The 22,448-nt window shown below is 46.3% G+C and overlaps 1 protein-coding gene across 3 annotated transcripts; it reads left to right on the top strand.

Moving 5' to 3' along the window:
• The first annotated feature begins 2,756 nt into the window (after window positions 1-2,756).
• On the top strand, window positions 2,757-21,366 carry CLEC17A (C-type lectin domain containing 17A). 3 transcript variants are annotated; one of them, XR_006607512.1, is made up of 13 exons: window positions 10,718-10,825; window positions 10,969-11,049; window positions 12,446-12,478; window positions 12,565-12,615; window positions 12,700-12,738; window positions 12,926-12,967; window positions 13,754-13,894; window positions 13,980-14,042; window positions 15,908-16,003; window positions 16,213-16,364; window positions 17,213-17,322; window positions 19,841-20,153; window positions 20,810-21,366. XR_006607512.1 is itself a non-coding variant. In XM_045082911.1 (12 exons), exons 2-12 carry the CDS (start codon window positions 11,013-11,015, stop codon window positions 19,971-19,973), a joined length of 897 nt encoding a protein of 298 aa, XP_044938846.1. In that variant the 5' UTR covers window positions 2,757-2,922; window positions 10,969-11,012; the 3' UTR covers window positions 19,974-21,366. The 3 variants fall into 3 exon arrangements, 2 of the variants coding, with proteins under 2 accessions (XP_044938846.1, XP_004748272.1); XM_045082911.1 differs by lacking the exon at window positions 10,718-10,825 and adding an exon at window positions 2,757-2,922 and having other exon boundaries at window positions 19,841-21,366; XM_004748215.3 differs by having other exon boundaries at window positions 19,841-21,366.
• Window positions 21,367-22,448: the final 1,082 nt, after the last annotated feature.

Below are 22,448 nucleotides of genomic sequence, written 5' to 3'. Positions count from 1 at the left end.
GTAGGCAGAGAGGCAGGCAGAGAGAGAGAGAGAAGAGGAAGCAGACTCTCTGCGGAGCAGACAGCCTGATGTGGGGCTCGATCCCGGGACCCCGGGACCATGACCTGAGCCGAAGGCAGAGGCTTTAACCCACTGAGCCACCCAGGCGCCCCTGCATTTCTTTTTTTAAAAAAGATTTTATTTATTTATTAATTTGATGGAGAGCGAGAGCAGAGGTAGGGGGAGCAATAGGCAGAGGGAGAGGGAGAAGCAGAAGCCCTGCTAAGCAGGAAGCCCGAAGTGGGGCTCAATCCCAGGACTCTGCAATCATGACCTCCACTGAAGGCAGATGCTCAACAGACTGAGCCACCCAGGTGCCCCAGAATCTGCATTTCTAACAAGTTCCAGGTTGTGGTCATGTTGCTGATCTGGGGTTCACCCTTCGGAGAATTGCTGAGTTAGATTTTCATGTGCTGACACAGAGAAGTGGCCACAAAATATTAAGTGGAAAAAACGCCCTATGGAGAATGGACCAATGGTGAATGAAACTTTCTTTCCAGGTCTTACTTGGAACCTGACCCCAGACCATGACATAGATTTGTGATTCTTGTGCTCTTTCTGACTCCAGGGGGCAGCATTCACATTGTAGTCTTTCTGAATGACACTCCTGGAATTGTGCAGTGCACAATCTGCACAGCTGTACCAGGCAGCCCTGCCTTGTTCTGGATGTCTCTCCTCCCCGCCCCCCCCCCACGCCTTTCTCTGTGCTTCAGCTGCTTACCCAGAGGTCAGAGCTGGGAGGAGATCCAGGAGGGCAAATTATGATCCCAGCTTGCTTTCTTTGCATGACCTTGGGAAACTCAGTTTACTCATCTGTAAAATGGGATCAATAATACTAGCCCCATCTAACCTGAGATCCCTTTGGATTATATTGTTTACTGTCGGTCTCTCCTCTTGAATGTCAACTCCATGGAGCAGGGAATTTTGTCTTCTTCAGTGTCGTATTCCTGCACCTAGAAGGGAGCTGGCTCGAAGTGAGTGCTCTGTAAGCACTTATCAAGTCAACAAAAGAATAAATGAAGTGGTTTTGGGGAGTCAGTTAGGTGGTTGCATGAAAAGCGCTCATTGCCTGGCATATAGTAGGCGCCCAACACATACTTGCTGTTCTTTCTCTTGTCCAGGTTGCATTCTAACTAAAAGGTATGAGGCTGAATAAAATGAAGTGGTGAGGCCAGCAGGGGGAGCTCTCATGTCCTACCATCCTTGGTCAATTGCAGACCATACTGGAAAAGAGGTATCTTGCATTTACCACCCCATCTGGGTGGAGGCAACAGCCCAGACAGTGAAGCACAGTCACAACTCAGCCCCTCAGAAGCCACTACTACTTGGAACTCCCATTTCATTCCAGTGGACTTAAAAAAAAATTGACATATAATGTATTATTTGTTTCAGGGGTACAGGTCTGTGATTCATCAGTCTTACACAACACACAGCACTCACCACAACACCTACCCTCCCCAGTGTCCATCACCCAGCTACTCCATCCCCCCTCCCCTCCCCTCTAGCAACCTATACTTTGTTTCATGAGATTAAGAGTCTCTTATGGTTTGTCTCCCTCTCTGGCTTTGTCTTGTTTCATTTTTCCCTCCCTTCCCCTATGATCTTCTGTTTTGTTTCTTAAATTCTGCATATCGGGGGTGCCTGGGTGGCTCAGTGGTTTAAGGCCTCTGCCTTCGGCTCAGATCATGATCCCGGGGTCCTGGGATCAAGCCCCGCATCGGGCTCTCTGCTCAGTGGGGAACCTGCTTCCTCCTCTCTCTCTCTCTGCCTGCCTCTCTGTCTACTTGTGATCTTTGTCTGTCAAATAAATAAATAAAATCTTTAAAAAAAAATTCTGCATATCAGTGAGATCGTATGATAATTGTCTTTCTCTGATTGACTTATAATACCCTCTAGTTCTATCCACGTCGTTGCAAATGACAAGATTTCAATTTTTCGATGGCTACATAATATTTCATTGTATAGCTATAACACATCTTTATCCATTCGTTTGACAATGGACATCTGGGCTCTTTCCATAGCTTGGCTACTGTGGACATCGCTGCTATAAACACTGGGGTGCACGTGCCCCTCCAGTGGAGTTTTGTTCATAACAGCCCCTCCCAACTCCCTCTTTCCTTTATAAAGGGGTGGTTTTCAACTTGGTTCTCTGGACTTGCCTATGGTTTGACCACAGCTTGCTCATCTTAGGTTGCAATTCTCTGCTATTCCCAAACACACTCACGTTGCTTGTGAAATAATGGGCTGGTTTTTTTTTTTTTTTTTTTTTTTTTTTCAGGTTAACCTGAAGGCAACCAAGACGGCAAGATACTCCTGGGACCAGTCATTTTGGTAGAAGCTGAAGGGGTCCAAGCCACAGATGATTCTGGGTGGGTGGCAGGACGTGGCCCATTTTGTCCTGAGGTCCCTGGACTCCCTCCCTTGCCTCAGTCTGTCCTGTCCATACTCCGAGTTGGGACCTGGAGGAGATGACATTGTGGAATGAATGAGTAACTGTCCAGCCTGCCAAGCTCTAACTAAGAGGGTGAGGGTGGTTTCAGGCAGTTTGTGCCCGGGTGGAGGAAGGGGCTGGGCCTTGGTCACCTGTGCCACTCAACCTTCCTTTTTTTTCCTCTACCAATCATTTGACAAGGAGACTTTCCGGTGTCCCCTGCCCACACCCCCTGCGTACCCTGCTTCGCTGCTCACAACTTCCCCACCCGTCCTTCCTCCTTCCCTCGCCCTCGGCTCTGGCCCCATCTGGCCTGCCCCCAGGCAGGTGCCGTGTTAACATCTTGTGAGCAGAACACCCTCGGCCCAAGTGGGACCGGGGGCGGAGAAGGAAATTCTGAGTGGCATCTGCGCTTTACCACGGTCTGCTGGATGGGAGATGGGAAGCTCTGGGTAATTCAGTTCAGGGGGGAGGAGGAAAAAAAACAAGATCAGGAAGACCTAGAAAGCCCCTGGGGAAGGCCTTAATCTGCCTATAGGGCAGACAGGACAGTGCATCTAATCTAGCCTGGGCGCTGTCTTGGGATGGCAGCTGCCTGTATTGAGGTTGGCTGGTTGGTGTTGGAGGGATGAGGGAGCCTGGGGGGCTTCGCCTTGTGGGTGGCCTTAGTTAGAGCTTGGCAGGCTGGAAAGTTACTCATTCATTCCACAAACACCCATTTGACACCTACTGTGTGCCAGGGAGTGGAGCTGAGCTGCTAATGGGGGGGAAGACAGGCAATAGACAAGATAAAGAAATGAGATATATGGAACGGCAGATGGTAATAACTATTAAGGAGAATTATAATGAATGGAGTTTATGGGCTGGTTGTTTTAGAAAGTCTCATGGAGAAGGAGACATTTCCTGTTTTTCACACCAGGAATTTGCTGTCCTCAGGGCCTTTGCACAGCCTGGAATGCCCTTCCTCCAGATATCCACATATTATCCATGGCCTTCCTCAACCTCTTCAGTCTATTTCTTTCCTTCCTTCCTTCTTTCCTTTATTTCTTTTTAAGATTTTATTTATTTATTTGAGAGAGAAAGAGAGCATGAAAGAGAGAGAGAGAGTGAGTTCATGAGCAGGGGGAGGGGCAGAAAGAGAAGCAGGCTCCCCACTATGAGCCAGACACACAGCTCAATCCCAGGACCCTGGGATCTTTACCTGAGCGGAAGACAGATGCTTGACCAACTGAGCCACCCAGGAACCCCCTGTCTATTTCAATTGTCAGGCTTCTCTAGATCACCTTTTCCTTCTTTTTTAAAAAACTGAGTTGTAAATGACATATGACATTATATTAGTTTCAGGTGCACAACGTAATGATTCCACACATGTCTATATTGCAAATATGCAATTGATTCCACACATGTCTATATTGCAAATATGCAATTAACAGTAAGTGTTGTTAACATCCACACAGAGTTACAATGTTTTTTTTTTTTTTTTCCCCCCTTGGGATGAGAATTTTTAAGATCTACTCTCTGAACACAGACTTATTTCAGAGCATGAATTGGGCATACATCCTGTAATGCATGTCAGGAAATGTTTATAGACATTCGAAAAAGATGGTTCTGGAAGTGTTAACGGTTCAGGGAGAACAGAAGGAGCATCACATCGGCCAATGCATGTACTGACCATTTTGTAATTCATGGAGAGATGTATTTAAGGACACATGGGAAAAGATATGTTTTGTGTGTGTGTGTGTGTGTGTGTTTTCACCACAGTATCCACTCTGGGCCATTTAATTCATTTTTTTTTGTGTTGGTTTTTTGTTTGTTTGTTTGTTTTTGGAAAAGATGTGTTTTTATGAGTGTTCCTTATTTGGTCACTTGTGAACTGTGTTAGTGAATGGATGTATAGGCAATTCTGTAATGAATGTAGAACTGTCTAAAGACACATGTAAAAACAGATGTTTCTAAGAGTGTTACTTGAAAACAACAACAAAAGGACTCTTAGCAGTTTTCAAATATACTCAATCACCTGCTTAAACATAAGGACTTAGTGTCCTATATTTCCTCATTAACATGACTTTTGCTGCACCCACATATTTTGATATGGTACACCTTCACTTTCATTCAATTAAAAACATATGCTTTTTAGAGAAAGAGAGAAAGAGGGAGAGAGATTGAGCACATGAGTGGAGGGAAGAGGCAGAGGGTGAAGGAGAGAGACAATCTTAAGCAGGCTCCATTGCCCACTACGAAACCTGACACGAGGCTGTATCTCACGACCTTGAGATCATGACCTTACTGAAATCAAGAGTCAGAGGCTTGACTGATTGAGCCAGCCAGGAGCCCCTAATTAAAAATATTTTTAATTTTTTGACTTCCTCTTTGATCTGTGGGTGTTATTTAATTTCCAAATACCTGTGGATTTTCCAGATGTCATTCTGTGATTTCTAATTTAATTTGGTTCTAGTCTGAGAACATGCCTAGTAAGATTTCCATTCTGCGATTTTCCTTTTTATTGCAAGGGATTTTTTTTCCTTTTTTTTTTTTTTTTTTTTTGTTAAGCACTGTATCCCTGCTACCTAGAACAGAGCTTAACACATAATAGGTTGTCAATACAATCTGTAGAATGGATGAATGCACAACTGAATCCCCACTCCCCTGTTGGAGGCTACGGCATGGTTGGAGTAGTGGATCAAACCAGGACCTGACTTGTGTCTCCTTTAAAGTCCTGATGCCTTGATAAGGGGTTAAGGACAGGAAAGTTGAGTAACACTGAGGAAGGGTCTGTGCTACGTGTCATGGGCTCACCTACGTGACTTCCCACAGGCTCTCCCTACAGAAGGGAACAATGTGGTCAGGGGCATGAATTCTTAGTTGGTCCTTGTTGTTCCTGTACCTCCCATAACCCACTCCCTGGTTGATTGTCTTGCTAATGGCATTAGCCGAGACTACCTGACATCACAAGGTTTGCTTATAGTTAATGTAAACTTGTTATAGAAACTTGCGGTCATCTGACTAGATACTGATGTATTACTCCTCCTATTGTGGTCTGCCTTATAAATGATTATAAGATGTGGAATAAAATCAGTTCTCTTGGACATCATCCTCAGTGCTCCTCCTGCCCCCATCTCTTTGTCTCTTAACCATCCTCTTACCCTCACATTCCTGGTCGATTTGTCGAGCTGCCCGTGACACTTCCCATGGACATATCAGAGGACCTTTGCTCAGAGATGTTGTTCTACTCCCCTGAGGTCACACAGCAAGAATGGGGCAGAGCTGGGGTCAGCCTTATGTTATATCTAGTTGATGGGACTGGATTGCTCTGCTAGTTCCTGAGTACCTACTGTGTGGCAAGTCCTGAAGGATGGCCTTGGCTGTGGTCATTACCCAGTCACAGTGAGACCATCCAGCCATCACTGCACTTCCTTGCCCTGGGCCCACTCATCTCAAGGGGCGCCCTTGATGGACAGAGATGCTATCAGTCTACTTGGCTGGTATAACCCCACCTCCATCCGCTCCCTCCGCTCTAACACCCCTCCCCCATTCATCTGGAGCCTGATGGTCCTATGTGTGTTCAGCAGACAGGCTCCTTCTTTCTTGATGTCTTCATTTCTCCGTCTGTAGAATGGGAACGGCTGCATCTATGCCTCAGGCAGGCTGGGGAGGTTCTGCACGTGACATCATGCAGGGTTAACAGGGGAAAGCCCAGCCCCTGGGGTGAGCTTTCTCTGCAGAGGGAGGCTGGTCTGTTGCCACCCGCCACCCCCCAACCTCAACAAGGGCTATGTCACTTTCCTTCCTCATGTGCTGGTGAAGACTTTCTGCTTGTGGAGACTGTGGGTTGCTTATATTGATCTGTGAGGCAAGAAATTCTATTTTAAGTTGCTCTTGTTCTGAACAACAGAACAACAGAACAGAATATTAGCTCAGCCTAATATTCTTTTTTTTTTTAATTTTTTTTTTAATTTTTTATTTTTGATAAACATATATTTTTATCCCCAGGGGTACAGGTCTGTGAATCACCAGGTTTACACACTTCACAGCACTCACCAAATCACATACCCTCCCCAATGTCCATAATCCCACCCCCTTCTCCCAAACCCCCTGCCCCCGGCAACCCTCAGTTTGTTTTGTGAGATTAAGAGTCACTTATGGTTTGTCTCCCTCCCAATCCCATCTTGTTTCATTTATTCTTCTTCTATCCACTTAAGCCTCCATGTTGTATCACCACTTCTTCATATCAGGGAGATCATATGATAGTTGTCTTTCTCTGCTTGACTTATTTCGCTAAGCATGATACGCTCTAGTTCCATCCACGTTGTTGCAAATGGCAGTATTTCATTTCTTTTGATGTGTATACGGTCTTGATGGTATTTCCATGTTGCTCAGCCCATTATGAATTGTGATTATGATTTACTTTTAGTGGAAAGCCCCTCGGAGGGGGAATTGGGGTCTTGCCCCTTGCAGTATGGAATAGTTTCCTGTGGTTACCATCACAAATCGCCATAAATTTAGTGGCTATACAACAGTAATGGACTCTTTGATAGTTCTTGAGGTCAGAAGTTTAAATTGTTTGATGGGGCTGAAACCAGGCATCAGAAAGGCCACATTCCCTCAGAGGATCTAGTGGGAGAACCCGTTTTCTTGCCTTTTCAAGCTTCTAGAGATGCATCCCTTGGCTTGTGGCCCCTTCCTCCATCTCCAAAGCCACCAGGTGGTATAAAACTTCAGAGAAAGGAGAGAGAGGCTTGAGACACAGGCACACACAGGGAGAAGCAGGGTGACCACAGAGGCAGGCACTGAAAGGACATGGCTGCTTCCAGGGCTTCTGGTGTTTTCTGGCTGGGGGCCAGGAAATTTGAGTGGGGAATATTTCACAATGTACAAACTGATGATCTGATATACATGTATATTGTGAAATATTCCCCACAATGGGGCTATCAACATACCCATTGCCTGATAGTTCATTCATTCTTTCTACTTCCTTCCTTTTTTTCTTTCCTTCTTTCTTCTTTCTTTTTTTCTTTCGTTCATAGAAGATTCAAGATCTACCCTTACAGTGAATTTCGAGTACACAGTACACATTCTTGTACACCAATCCTCCAGAATTTATTCATCTTACAGAACTGAAACTTTATGCCCCTTAACCAACATCTGCCCAATTTTCTCTTCCTCAGCTTCTGGAGACCACCTGTCTGCTTCTATGGGTCCTGCTATGTGGAAGAAGGCAGAAGCAGGCAGACCAGGTGGAGGCTATTATTGTAATCCCAGTGAAAGCTGCTGAAGGTCAGACTGGGAGGCTCAGATGTTGGGTATATCATGAAGATAGAGCTAACCAGAATTTCTAGCAGATTTGCCAGATTTCCAATATCTAGGCTATCAAACAAATCTCCCCAAACTTAGTGGCAAAAAAAAAAAAAATCACTTCAGTGTTAGGTCTGTTATTAAATGAAACGAGACTGAGACAAAGTGAAAGTTATTTAAAGTTTTATTTTATGATAAGTATTAGAAGTCAGACTGATTGATCAGGGGAACAAGACTGAAATAAGGTGAAAGTTATGCAAAGCTCTATTTTATGCTAAGCATTAGAAGTCAGACTGACTGGTCAGGGCCATCTCTGAAGAGAGTGATCACTCCCAGCTTACAGACTCAAGAATTGACTGACTGACCGGTCAGGGCCACCTCTGAAGAGGGCGACCCTTCCTCATCTTACAGACTATCTTTTATAGAGCAAAAGTCTGGCCACAGATAGGTGGCCAATGAGATTGTAGTTACGTTAGGTCACACATAGGTGGCCAATTGAATTACAATTTACCCTATAGTAGCTGTTCGACCTAACCTATTACTCTGGTCAGAATTGGTGCTCAAGATTGGTGCCCAAATGGCGGGGTTTACATTCTTTGGTGGTTAGGGAAAAAGTATGTGTGTTTCTTACTGATTGGATGTCTCCACCTGGCCTGACTCGTCCTTGTATTCTGGGCTCTGTTATCAAGAACTGGCCAACCTGGCCTTGTATTCTGGGCTCTGTTATTAGGAACTAGTTGACCATATTTTACTGGTTTCCCTGGGGGGAACGTAAGTTTCTCTGGGGGAAGGGGGGCAGGGTCAGTTTAAGTTTTACTGCACAAACAACAAAATGGCTTTTAACCAAGATGGAGTCGCTCTGGCTAACTAGGTCCTTACATTCAATATGCTCACAGTTTCTGTAGGAGAGCTGGTTTCTGCTCCACAATGTCCTGGGTCCTCAGATGGGAAGAATCAGTGGGCTGGAGGTGACTCTACTGTCCTGAAGTCTGGAAACATCAGGAGGTGCCTTCACTATATGCCTGGCACCTAGGCTGGGATGACTTGAAGTCTGGCCTCAGCTTGGACTATTGAGTGGGTTGCCTTGATGTGGCTTGGGCTTCCTCACAACATGGTGGCAAGGAGTGTGCGTTCTGACAGCTAGGTGGAGGCTGCATGCCAGCTATCACTTCCACTACATTCTGTCGGTTATAAGAGAATCACTAACATCATCCCAGATTCAAGGGGTGGGGGTGGGGAGAACAGGACTTTACTTCTTTTAATTAAAAACATTTTTTTAAAAAGTAGGTTGTACACCCAACATGGAGCCCAATGTGGGACCTGAACTCATAACTGTGAGATCATAGACCTGAGCTGAGATCAAGAGTTGGGTGCCCAAGTGACAGTAGTCCCTGGACTCTACTTCTTGTCGGAGTGGCAAGGCCACATTGCATAAGAACATGTAGCACAAAGAGATACTGTTGCAGCCTTCTTCTTCTTTCTTTTAAAAAGATTTTATTGTTTTATTTGAGAGAGGACACAGCGAGAGAGGGAACACAAGCAGGTGGAGTAGGAGAGGGAGAAGCAGGCATCCCGCTGAGCAAGGAGCCTGATGCGGGGCTTGATCTCAGGACCCTGAGATCATGACCTGAGCCAAAGGCAGATGCTTAATGACAGCCATCCAGGTGCCCCTGCTGCCATCTTCTAAAAATTCAATTTGCCAGAGTCATGGAATGAGAGAATAGAGGACTGATGCATATCCTAAGGCCGCTGGCCCCAAAGGCTGATGGCGGTCCTCTGGAGAAGCACAGGCAGGCTACCCTCTTGGGAATAGTTCTCCAAATGGCTCCAGCCTGGTTATTCTACCGCCTTCACTTGGCTCACAGGAAACTCCCACATCCGTGCTGAACCCAAAGAAGCAGCCACTCTTCTTGTAGACCTTCCCCCCAAGTCCATGCTTTTGCTTCTTGCTGTTTTAGATATGAGTCAAAACCTCATCCCTTGCATTACCCATGGGGTGAACAGACTTTTGTCTTTAATTTTCACTTTTTAAATAACTTCCAGTCAATGTCAAGCTCAGGGTGAAAAACTTGCTTTTGCAAGTTCTGTGTATATGACAGTGGTGACTGGCCCCCAGTGATCCTTACATCCTGTTGTGAACACCCTCGTGCTGTCTCCCGCCATGACTCTGAGCTGGTCCATGTGAAAAGAATAGTAGAGGATATAGTTTGTGACTTGGGTGGCTAAATCATGAAAGGGCTCAATGGCGTCCATCTTGGCCTCTGCCACACTGTGGGGGATGCTCAACCAGCCCTCTGGAGAGCACTTCATCTTGGAAGCAGATCCTTCAGCCAGAGCCCAGCCGTCAGAGACCCAGCCCCAGGGAGCCTCTTGACTGCATATGAGAGGTCCCGAGGCAGAACCACGCAGACAAGCGACTCTTGAACTCTAAGCCACAGAAACTGTGAAATAATACGTGCTTGCTGTCCTTATGCAGTCAGAGAGAAATGAGCCAGTGTCTTCTGACCTCACTGTGGAATGCGGGAGTACTTAGCACCTATCACGTCAACATTTTGTTGCAAATGTCACTTCCAGGAGACCTCTTTGTATCTTCTTTATATCTCTACATTGGCCCCTATCTTATCGCATTACTCCATTTTATTTTTAAACACTGCTTAGTGACTGCTGGAAATAAAATAAAAAATCAAACTGTATTTGTTTATTTCTATGTTTAGGCTAGTTCAGTGTCTTGTCTTGATGGAAAGTTCTATGAAGGAAGGAGCTTATCCATCTTTTCCACCCAGGGCCTGGTGCTTGAATGCAGGGGTTGCTGTCATTGTCACATTTGTGCATGAATCCAAACTGGGAAAAAGGTGTATGAGTGTGTGTGTGTGTGTGTGTGTGTGTGTGTGTGTGGTTTGGGTGGTTCCCCTTAAGGTGGATTTGCATGTACTTGACTTTTGATGAAAAAGGGAACTGAGAGAAGCCACAGGCACCTGAGCAGGAGGCATAGGAGGCAGAAGCTGTCCATCCCTGGCTCTGCCTCTTAGGATCCTGTGTTAGCTGCAGCCATGTACCTGCCAGGTATGGCCCTGGCCAGGCTTGACCTGGGGGTCAGGGATGGTTGGGACCCAGATTATAGTATTCCCCACCCTGTGGCTGGAAACGGGGCCCTGAGGGACAGAAGAGGGAATGGGCTGGACTCTCACCTGCTTTTCCTCTGGAAGGGACCAGAGAGGAGGAGGAGGATGACGGTGATGACTATGAGAATATGGCGCCACCCTACAAGGACCTTCCTCCCAAGCCAGGTAAGATGACTTCTCTGAGGCCAGGGTTAAGGAATGTGTGTTTCATAGCCTGGGGAAATCAGGGTCCCCAGAGGATGTTAGCTGGACATTATGGACACACAGTGAGCCTCCTGTGTACCCAGCTCATGCCAGGCACTATGTTGGTGGGAGTATCTGTGTCTCTGGCTGCCCTTGAGGATCTCTCTGTTTGAGGGGAGAGACAGTTCTGGGCATAGCCTCAGGGGAGCAGGTCTGAGAAGGGAGGGACAAAGAGAATGGGGAAATCTCCAGGGGGAATTGAGTGTTGGGAGGATTGGCCACAGAGGAGGGGCTATTGGAGTGCGACTTGAGGTATGAGTTGGAGTTTGTTAGGAAGAGATGTCCAGTAGAGAGCTGGTGGGTTGTAAAGGTCCTGAGACATGAAACCTGGTGTTTCATAAAACTGTGAGTGGGCCAGTGGCTCCCCAGCATCTTCGCATTCACATTCTGGGCCCAGATTGACCTAGATCTTAGACTTGGGTGCTTCGTGCCTGGACCGGGACTCAACAAGAATCTGATTAAGTGGGTATAAAAGTGAAGGCTTTGTGGTTTCCCCGAGCCAAATCCCACTAGGGCCTCTGAGGGTTGACTGTGCTGTGCTGGTGTCCTTGAAGAGGGGCCATTCTATGTGGGGTGGGGTGCTGCATCCTCCACTTCTTAATCCAGAATCAGACCAACCTGGGAGGTCCCTAGGCACCATGGGGCTCAGACAGAGGGAGGAGGTGAACTCGCTTGGCTGTTTATCTGTCTCCCGGGTCCCACTTGGTACCAATACAGTTCTCAAACCCACCACCAAGATGACTTCACCATCTGACCATCAGTAGTACTCCTTCCCCAAAGTTAGCCCCCTCCCCATCTCTAATTGCAGCCCTATCTCTACCCCATCTTTATTTCCAAATCCAAAGTCATCACCCTACTCCAGCAGAACTAAAACCTAACTGTAACTTCTTCCCCCTAACTCAGTGCAACTCCAGTCCCAATCTTTATCTCCATCACATCCTGACTCACAACCCTACTGCCATGTCCATCACTGTCCCCAGCCCATCTTCAACCCCATTCTTATCCCAACCATAGCCTTGACTCCAACACTAGCCCAAACTCACCTGTCTTTAACTTAAGGTAAACAGTTGTCCCAGTTTGCCCAGGAATGAGTGATTTCCTGGGATGTGGACTTCAGTTTTAAAACTGGGCAAGTCCTGGATGATCCAGGATGGTTGGTCACTCTGTCTTAACCCTGTCCCCATCCCTACCCTCAATTCCATTCTTATGCTCAACCCTATCCCTAGCTTTCCATTTCATCCCAGTCCTGGTTCCATCCCTGCCTCTGATACGTTTCCGACCCTCATGCCAGCTCTAATCCTGAACTTCTCTTCTGCAGATTCAATGGCTCCACCCAGGCCTCCGAGGGCAGGTGAGCTGGGGCTGGGGGTACAGGAAACCAGTGCTGGCTTTGTCCTGCTCTGGGCCTGAGCAACCATTCTTCCCCCTCCCCCCCAGGAAATAAAACGGAGAACCCCCCACTTCCCTGCAAGTCCCCAAAGATCAAAGGTGAGAATCTAGGGCTGGGGTCTTTTTGGCTTACCTGGATGAAGCCCTGGTCTGCATAACCATTGTCTTTCTGACATCTTCTAGGCCTGGACCTCACCCCTGTCCCCCGAACATCTCAACTGGGTGAGCAGTAGGAAGACTTTTTAAGAAGCCTGAGAGGAGACACCTGGAAGTCTTCCCTCCAGTTCCCCAATTCTGATTAGAGAACAAATCAGATGGGATGAGGGAGGTGTTGATCTTGGAAGACAGTCTTTCAGCAGCTTTTTTCCCCCAGCAACTTTGAATCAACCTTTTCCCCCCTTTCTCCCAGGTGTCAGTCTGGAGCATCCTCCGTTCCAGCCATCCCTAGCTAGTAAGTCCTCATGTCCTCCCTGTGGATCCCTATCTTCCCTCTCATGGTCGCATGTATGCTTGAGTCAGACCTCTAGCCACAGAGGGAGACCCTGGGGGCAGAGAAATGTGTCCTTTCAGAAGCTCCTCCCCTCTGAGTCTAGACCAGACCCCGAGGGATGCAGGGTGCCTGACTGATAATTTTTAGGTTCCACCTCCTACTTGCATAAGGTATGGGAAACAGTCTCTGCCTCTGAAGCAAAGGTCCTAGAATGGGGAGCAGCTTGGACAGGGGCTGCTGAAGAGTATAAGAAAAGCATCATAAATGTTTGAAGCAGTACTGGGTCCAAGTCATGCATGACCTCTCCAAGCCCTCAGGTTACTTATTTGCAAACTGGGAATAATAATAATTACATCTGTGTCATAAGGATCCAATAAGATAACAAGGATGTGACAGGTTGCTTGGCATACAGTAAGTTCTCTTGAGTGTTCTAGGTTAGGTTGTAGTTGTGTTAGGTTATGGTGATGGTGCTGGATTTGGAAATGGAGATAGGAATGGAGATGTGGCTTCATTTGGAGATGGAGAGGGGCTATAATTTGGAGAAGGGGTGGCCCCAGAGCACAGTAAGTGCTCTTCTGGGCTTCTTCACAGTTCTTTTCCCCTGATCCTCTCTTGCTGACCCCATCTGGTGATACAGTCATGACCATGGATCTCTGTCTGTCTGCTTTTGGAGAGAGGCTCAAGTGTCTCTTCCTCACTCTCTGAAGCACTAATGCTGGTCTCTCTGTCTCCATTCTCATCCCCCAGTAACTCCAGTGTCCCAGCTCAGTCAGAAGTCCAGGTGTCCTGGATGCTATCAGGAGGAGAGACTGGTGGTGTACCTGTGCCTGCTGGTGGTGGTGTCCCTGGTCCTGAGCTGCACTGGTCTGGCTGTGACCCTGATTAAGTGTGAGTAGGAAGAGGATGGGGCTTGGGGAGAAACTGAGCATTGATCATGGGAGGACTTAAGCTCAAGATGGATTCTTCCTCATAGACCAGGAGATGGTAGAAGAGCTGAAGATACTAACCTTTCAGCAGATGGCATGGCAAGCAAATGGTAAGTGGTTCCAATTGTCCCTTCATCCCACACATATTGAACACTCAATGTGAGTGTTCAATACCAACTCCAAGACCACTTCCAATCCCATCTCTGCCAAGGCTTGTGTTAGGTTTTGGGGCATAGGTAGGGTAGTGAGCACCTCAGGCCCAGATCCTGTTCTTGTGGAGTGTGTGGTGTGTGTTTGTGCATGTGAGTCTAGACCTCCACCATCCAATATGGTGGCCATTAGTCTTGAGTCACTGGCTATTGAGCTCTTGCAGTGCAGTCATTCTGAACTGAGATGTGCTGTAATTGTGAAATACACACCAATGTCAAAGACTTGCTACAAAAAAGAATGTAAGATATCTTAACAATGTTAATAACAAGAATCTTTAATATTGATAACTCATTGAAATTATACTTTGGATATATTGGGATAAGTAAAGAAATAACATTCAAATTAATTTTGCCTGATTCTTTTGACTCTTTAAAAACATGGCCATTAGAACATTTAAAGTTATGTATGTGGTTTATATTTTATTTCTATTGGACAGCACAGTCAGGTATTGAGAACCATTTACCAAATTATCACTCAAATGAGTATAAAATTTCAATCTTTAAAAAAATAAAGGCGCCTGGGTGGTTCAGTGGGTTAAGCCGCTGCCTTCGGCTCAGGTCATGATCTCAGGGTCCTGGGATCGAGTCCCGCATCAGGCTCTCTGCTCAGCAGGGAGCCTGCTTCCCTATCTCTCTCTCTCTCTGGCTGCCTCTACGTCTACTTGTGATTTCTCTCTGTCAGATTAATAAATAAAATCTTTAAAAAAATGAGTATAAAATTTCAAATCTCAATGAATTGGCCAAAGGAAAATCATTCTATTAAAAAAAATCTAATTAGGGATCTTGACCTTATCTTTGGGAGGTTCAATAAGGGCTTCTCTAGGGAAAGAGTGCTATAGTTGAGTGAGAGAAGAGAAAAAATTGATCAAGTGAGATGTTGAGGGCTTCAGGTATATGCAAAGGCCCAGTGGTAGGAGGCAACATCATAAGTACAAGGGAGGAGGATGGTGGCTTGAATGAGAGTTGTGGCCATGAGGATGGAGAGAAGTGGGTGGAGCAGAAAGTTTTTAGGAGGTAAAAGTGACTAGACCTGGAGATGGACAGGAATGGCAGTGAGTAAGAGGGAAGGGTGTCAAGCTGGAAGAGGGCATGTTTGTGTGGGAGTAGGGAGAATACACACATTAGTTGTAGCAAAGTCTTCTGGGTTGACATGGCCTTCACCATGTTTGTTGAAGTCTGAAAATTGTTCCATTCTATGTGCATGCCTTCTCTGAACATCTCAGATCAAGCCACTGTTCTGCTCAAAACCTAGTGATGGCTTCTCACTGCCCAGAGTCCAACACGAAACTCCTGGCTTAGCATTCAAGGACCTGGACATCGGACCTCACCCTATTTTAAGCTTTAGCTCCATGAGGTTCACCTTGATCTCTACCACAGCAGCCTTCCCCAAAACACTTGCCTCTGTACCTTGGCTTCCAAGGTGGTGCCTGCCAATGGAGCCTCCCTCTTCTGTTCACAGATACTGAGTCACCATCTCCCTCCAAAACCCACCTCCTCCAGGAAGTCCACCATCTCCACTCTTCCCCAACTCCCAGAGATCAATGCCTCCTAGGCATTGATCGAGGGCCACTCTAGGACCCTGAGCCACTCTAGGACCCTCTCTAGGCACTGCACATGTCATTTTGAGTTCTAGCACCACTTACTAGAAAGAGGGTGCAGTGGGGAGCACTGATCTTGCTTGTGTCTTGTGTGTTTGCAGTCATTGGTGGGTGGGTGGGTAGATGGGGATTTGGGTTTCTAACCTTCCAGCCTATCTCTGCTAACAGTGACTGGCATGGCAGGGATAGCTGGCCTGAAGAAAGACATTGACCACATAAGAACTAACACCAACCAGTCCCTCCGAGAACTACGGGGGTTATTAGGTGAGTGGGACTTGGGGAACTGCCCTGAGATGGGGGGCATGACAGAGCTGGCACATTGCACAAATCCATGGGGGTGATTCACACTGCCGTCTATCTGAATGGTGCTACCTGGAGTTGAGCAGTACACAGCCTGCACAACTTTATATGGCACACCATGTACATGACCCTCGCTCTGGGGCCATTCTGACAGCATTCTGTTCTGTCTCCAGATTGTACCAGGGTCACCTGCCCGGAGGGTTGGGTCCCTTTTGAAGGAAAGTGTTACTACTTCTCCCCAACCACCAAGTCATGGGATGAAGCCCGGAAGTTCTGCCAGGAGAATTATTCTCACTTGGTCATCATCAGTAGCTTTGCTGAACAGGTGATCTATCCATTCCAAGCCCTTGAGAATCATTGGGATTCACATATCCTTCCCTGGTCTGGATGGAGAGAAATTGGAATTGCTTTTGAGCCACTAAGACTTTTTTTAATAACAAGGTTGTGAGGACACGCCCTACTTGAGTTTAAATCCTGTTTGCGTTTCTTATGCTAAGTCTCAGTTTTTTCCTCTAACCTGGAGATACAATAATGGCTATCTCTTAGCACTTTCTATTCTCCAGGCTCTATTCCAAACATCTTATATCTTACATTAACATAGCTACAACCCTGTAGGTTAGGGTGTGAGTCAGGAGAGGTTATGTTGTGCTAAAGTAACACAGTCCCCGTAGCTCAATGATGAAAATGGAAGAGGCAACTCTGAACGCTTCCACTTACTTGTACTCACAAAGCAAGTCACATGGGTCCTCCTATGCTTTTAGGTGGTAGAGAAATAGTTCCACCCGTGGAGGAGAATTGGCATTTTGTAAGCAATTGCAATGATTTGAGGCTACCATGGTTAGATAGCAAAATGCTTTGTACATAGTACATATTATTTGTACTTTACAGATGAGGCAACTGAGGCACAGTACATTTAAGAAACTTGCCTGTGGTCATTTACAACTAGTGAGTGTCAGAGCTGGGATTTGAGCCCAGATGTTTGCATGGTTTATCTTTCCCCATCATTTTATTTTATTTGTGTCATTATTTTCAAGTGGATTTCTTGTAGGCAGAATATAGTTGGATCTTGTTTTTTAAATTCAATCTGACAATTTCTAGCTCTTCGTTGGTGTTTTTAGACTACTTATATTTGATGTCATTAAACTGATGGCTGAATGGAGTTTGTACTTGCAGAACTTTGTGGCTAAGGCTCATGGCTCTCCACGGGTATACTGGCTGGGGCTGAATGACAGGGACCGCGAAGGGGACTGGAAATGGCTGGATGGGTCACCTGTCACTCTGAGGCAAGTATTGAGGGCTCTTGGGGTCTCTGCTCCCTGTGGGTCTTTGTGCAGTTAGAGCCAGAAGATTCTCTAGAATCCTAGGCGAGGGCGGATAGTGGAAGCCTAAGGGTGCTTTTTTGCGGATAGGGCTTCTGGTCCCGGTACCTTTTAAATTTTCCTCCATTGCAACATCTCCTTTTGGCACAACTGCTCACATACATCAGGTCCCCAGGCCAGTGGGTAAGGGGGAAAAAAACAAAGGAAGGGTGGTGACAGGGCAGGAGGAAGAGGAAGTTTTTGATATGCCAAGAGGATGAACAGGATCTCTGTGTCTGTCTCTGACTCTCTGGACTTTACATACATTAACCCATTTGTTTAATCTTTTTAATAATCCTGTAAGGAAAGTACTGTTATCAACTCCATTTTATTTTTATCTTATTTCTTGTCATTTTCCATTTTCTTATCATTATCTATTTTCAGGATGAGGAGTCTGAGGTACAGAGAGGTTAACCAACCTACCTCAGGTCAGAGAGCTAGCAGGTGGCACTGCCAACCAACGTATCTTTAAAGTCTATACTCTTAGCCATTATACTTTACTTTTTCAAGGAGTGTATGTATTTGTATTTTAAGTAAATGTTAACAAGCTGCCCCTCATAGTGGTTATACCAATTTATTCTTTCACTGGCTTCACTACGCTTTTCTTCTCCAAGAGCTCATCAAGCTTTTGTAATTTTTGATAGCTTAATTATAGGTGAAAATGGAATCACAATATAGTATTAATTTGCATTTCTCTTATAATGCCTGAGAGGGAGTATCTTCTCATATGTTTAATAGCCACAGGTATTAACTTTTCTGTGACATGTTTATTCATATCATTGGCATATTTTTATATTGGGAATAAAAAAAGATTTTATTTATTTGTCAGAGAGAGAGAGAGAGAGAGACTGCACACAAGCAAGGGGAGCGGCAGGCAGAGGGAGAAGTGGGCTCCCCACTGAGCAGGGAGCCCGACACAGGACTGAGTCCCAGGACTTGGGGATCATGACTGGAGCCAAAGGCAGACGTTTAACTGACTGAGTCACCCAGGCTTCCCTATATTGGGATTTTTTTCCTTATTGATTTCTAAGGACTCTTTATATATTAGAAATATTAGTGTCCTGAGGGGGATCTCATTTTTTATTAAAGATTCCTGGAAGAATGGGGCACCTAGGTGGCACAATTGGTTAAACATCTGACTCTTGGTTTCAGCTCAGGTCATGATCTCAGGGTTGTGAGACTAAACACCCTGTCTGATTCTACACTCAGTTTGAAATCTGCTTGAGATTGTCTCTCCCTCTTCCTCTGCCTCTCCTGCTCATGCTCTCTCTCTCTCCTTCTGAAATAAATAAATAAATCTTCAAACAAACAAACAAACAAACAAACAAACAAACAAACTTCCTGGAGTAAGGCACCGCTCTGTGAATAGAGAAGGCAAAGTGTGATGCTGTGGGTGCTCAGCTCAGACGACTCATATGGGCTGGTGCAGCCCTCCCCCAGCAGGGGGCACTGACTGCTAAAGGCTCAGGGTTATGCTCTTTAGAGAGTTGTCCTCAGGTGATGGGGGGCCTGCTCAGCTAGAAGGTTGCTCCACTCCCAGTGGGGTCAGCCCATAGCCAATGAAAGAAGCCTGGATCCCTTGTCACACTCTGAGATAACTCGGTGGTGCTATTCCTATTCCCGAGCTCCCTGTCGGATCAGGCTAGGGAGGGCTAGATCAGACTGAACCCACATCCCAGCTCCACGCCCCCTCCTGCCTCATCCTGCTTCTCCCAGTCCTCTCCTGAGAACATCCCTTAATAAATCCCATGCACCTAAATCATCAAATCAGGCTCTGCTTTAAGGGAATGTGATCTAAGACACTACAATACCTGGAAGGTTGGGAGGATTGCAGGGGCGAAGGAAGGATTCTTTGTAAGAGGCAGAAACTGACCAGATGCGGGAAAGGGATTCAGGAGCAGGAGATTAACCCCTGCGAGCGGGAGGCGGGGCTGAGTTAAGGCGGACAAGCTGGGCTGAAGGGGATCATGTGGTAGCTTCAGGTAATTCTGAAAAGCCAAAGAGATGATTAGGATGGAAGAGACGTGAACCATGAAGGCCTTTCCTCCTCTCCCCCGCCCCACCATATTCTTTCTTTTATTAATAGACTTTGTTTTTTACAGAAGATTTGAGCAGAAGGTACAGAGAAATGTTTCCTATGTTCCTTCTCTCCTGCACAGTCTCCTCTATTATTACCCCCTTGCATTTTGTGTGGCACATTTGTTACAAGTGATGAACCAATATGGATACATTATTATGAACTAAAGTCCATCATTTACATTAGGGTTTACTCTAAGTGTGGTGCATTTTACTGTTTTGTTTTTTTTTTTCCCCGTCATTCTACTGGTTTTGACAAATGTGTGACATCATGTATCCGCTGTCACAGTATCACATATCATGCTCTGAAAACCCCCCTGAGCTCCACCTATTCATCCCTCCCCATACCCACTTTTCCTTCCTCCAGCTTTTGGGACCCAGAGGAACCCAACAACCTCTTTGATGAGGACTGTGCCAGCATGAACAAAGGTGGCACCTGGAATGACCTCTCTTGTGACAAGACTACATATTGGATCTGTGAGCGGAAATGTTCCTGTTGAACCTCACCCCTGAGGGTGGGTGTGACTCTTTATCCAGTGCTCCTTGGCTCTTAGGGGTGAGAACCTTCTGCCCTTCCACGGAGGACCGCCTTTCCATGAGCCAACATGGATATAGCTAAGATGGAACCAGGAGCTTGGATATTGCAAGGCCCCTTGGGTGCAAGTGAGAGCATTTCTACGGTGAGGATTTGAGGGCTTGTTATTTTTTGTTTCTAATATTTTATTTATTTATTTGGGAGAGACAGTGAGCAAGAGAGAGTGCACACAAGCAGCAGCAGAGGCAGAGGGAGATATAGACTCCCCTGCTGAGCAGGGAGCCCCACACGGGGCTTGATCCCAGGACCCTGGGATCACGACTTGAACTGAAGGCAGACACTTGACTGAACCACCCTGATGCCCATGGGCTTCTTCAATAGGATGGTGTCTTAGTTTGTCAGATTGCTGCACCAAAAAACTAAACTGAGTGGCTTATAAACAACAGAGATTTATTTATTGAAATTCTGGAAGCTGGGACGTCCAAGATCAAGGTATAGTGTGTAACGAGGGTCCATTTTCTGACTCATAGATGGCCACCCTCTTGCCGTGTTCTCTCATGCTGGAAGAGGTGAGAGCTCTCTAGGGTCCCTGTTATAAGGGCACAAGAATTCTACCCCCATGCCCTAATCACCTCCCAAAGGCCCATCACACTGTGGGTTCAGATTTGACAAATGAATTGGGTGAGGACACATAATGCAGTCTGTAGCAGGTACTTTACTGGAGAGGGACGAGGTCTTAGAAATTGTCTCCAAGTTCTGGGGTCTGAGGAAACTCACCAAGTCCCTGATCATGGCTCTTAGGAAGCAGTGCTGGCCTGGGGGCTCTGGGTCTGACAATGGAGTTGGAGCTGAAAACTCCCTGACTGAGTTGGAGCTGAAAACTCCCTGACTCTTCTGGACCGTGGTGTGCCTGGACAGGGCTCCCAGTAGGAGAGCCTGTCTGATGTGGAGCAGCTTCTGGGAAGCAGATGGGGAAAAATTATTCTTGACAGGCAACTTTCTTAAGGTCTCAGGTGCGGTTTGCCCAACCTATGTGGCAGAATCAGGCCTCTGCCAAGATGTGTCCTATGAAACTTCTAGAAAGGCAGACCAGCTGAAAGGCAGGACTGCGCCCAGTGTGTGGTCAGATTCCCAAGCCTGAGCAGAGCTATCTACCCGCCTGTACCTTTAGACTGTTTGTCTTTTGTAAAGATCTTTGAGGAAGTAATTCACTTGACTTCTGAGCAGACCTTGCTGGGCTATCAGCTCTTGCAATGTTAGAACTCAAAATGTCAGCTCACAGTGTGGTCCTTGGCCACTGTGTTGGTTTTCTGGGACTTTCATAATAAAGCACCACAGACTGGCTTAAATGAGAGGAATTTATTGTCTCACTGTTCTGGAGGCTGATGTCTGAGATCAAGGTGTTGAAGAGCTTGGTTTCTGGTGAGGCGTCTCTCCTTGACTTCTACATGACCCTCCTCTCCCATGTCTTCACACGGACTTCCCCTTGTCTGTATCTGTGTCCTAATGTCTTCCTTTTATGGAAGGTCATATCAGATTAGGGCCCATTGTAATGACTTCATTTTCATTAATTACCTCTTCAAAGACCCTACCTCAAAATACAGTCATATTCTTGACATACTGGGGTTAGGACTTCAACACATGAATTTTGGGGGAGATGCAGTTCAGCCTCTAATACCCACTAGTTGACTGGTGCTCCTCCAGTGATTATGATAATGAGAAGCACCCCCTAGGAGGCTGGTACTATCCTGCTGCTGAACAGAAGTCAACATGGAAATCCCTTTGGACAATCCCAGAATTGTATCCAAAGGTAGATTGACATTCTCCAAACTGATCAATTTATTGATCAACAACTATCCCTGATGACTAGAAGAATTCTTGCATTGACTAAGAGCCGGGGATCATGGCAAGGAGGTTCTGAGCAGAGGGGTGGTGGGGGGAGGTTAGCATTCACCTCATTTCCTTGTCTCCTCCTACCTCCATACCTGCCCCAACTCACCAGTACTGAAACTAGCCCCCCAAGTAGACTACAGACTGCAGAGTGGGTGGGCATCCTGTTCTAAACCGTCTACCCAAGGGGGCCATTGGTCCAAGTGACTGTTTATCTGGGTCAGGGGAAATTTCTGCGTCTCAGAAGAGGAAACTTCATCTTCCCCCAGTGTGTTGAGAAATGGGGAAATGGGGTTGTGGTCACATCTTTGAGTCATGCTGGGGGCGTTCCACAGTGGAGCTGGTTCAAACCTATCTCCCTTCCACATCTCTCATGATTGTCTAATTTTGGGTAGAGAGATACATGTGAAGGAGGTTCCCTTTACCACTTTGGGTCCAGGAGAGCAAAGGTTGGGCATTCTTGGTAGATAAAAACAACAAAAACCACAGTTTATCAAGCATGTATGGTGTGCTAGATAGACACAACAGCTCCCACTGAATCTTCACAATG

The sequence above is a fragment of the Mustela putorius genome, unplaced genomic scaffold (assembly GCF_011764305.1).
Source record: "Mustela putorius furo isolate JIRA1106 unplaced genomic scaffold, ASM1176430v1.1 tig00000095_pilon_pilon_pilon, whole genome shotgun sequence".
Classification (NCBI taxonomy): domain Eukaryota; kingdom Metazoa; phylum Chordata; class Mammalia; order Carnivora; family Mustelidae; genus Mustela; species Mustela putorius.
This window is presented reverse-complemented; position numbering and strand designations above follow the sequence as displayed.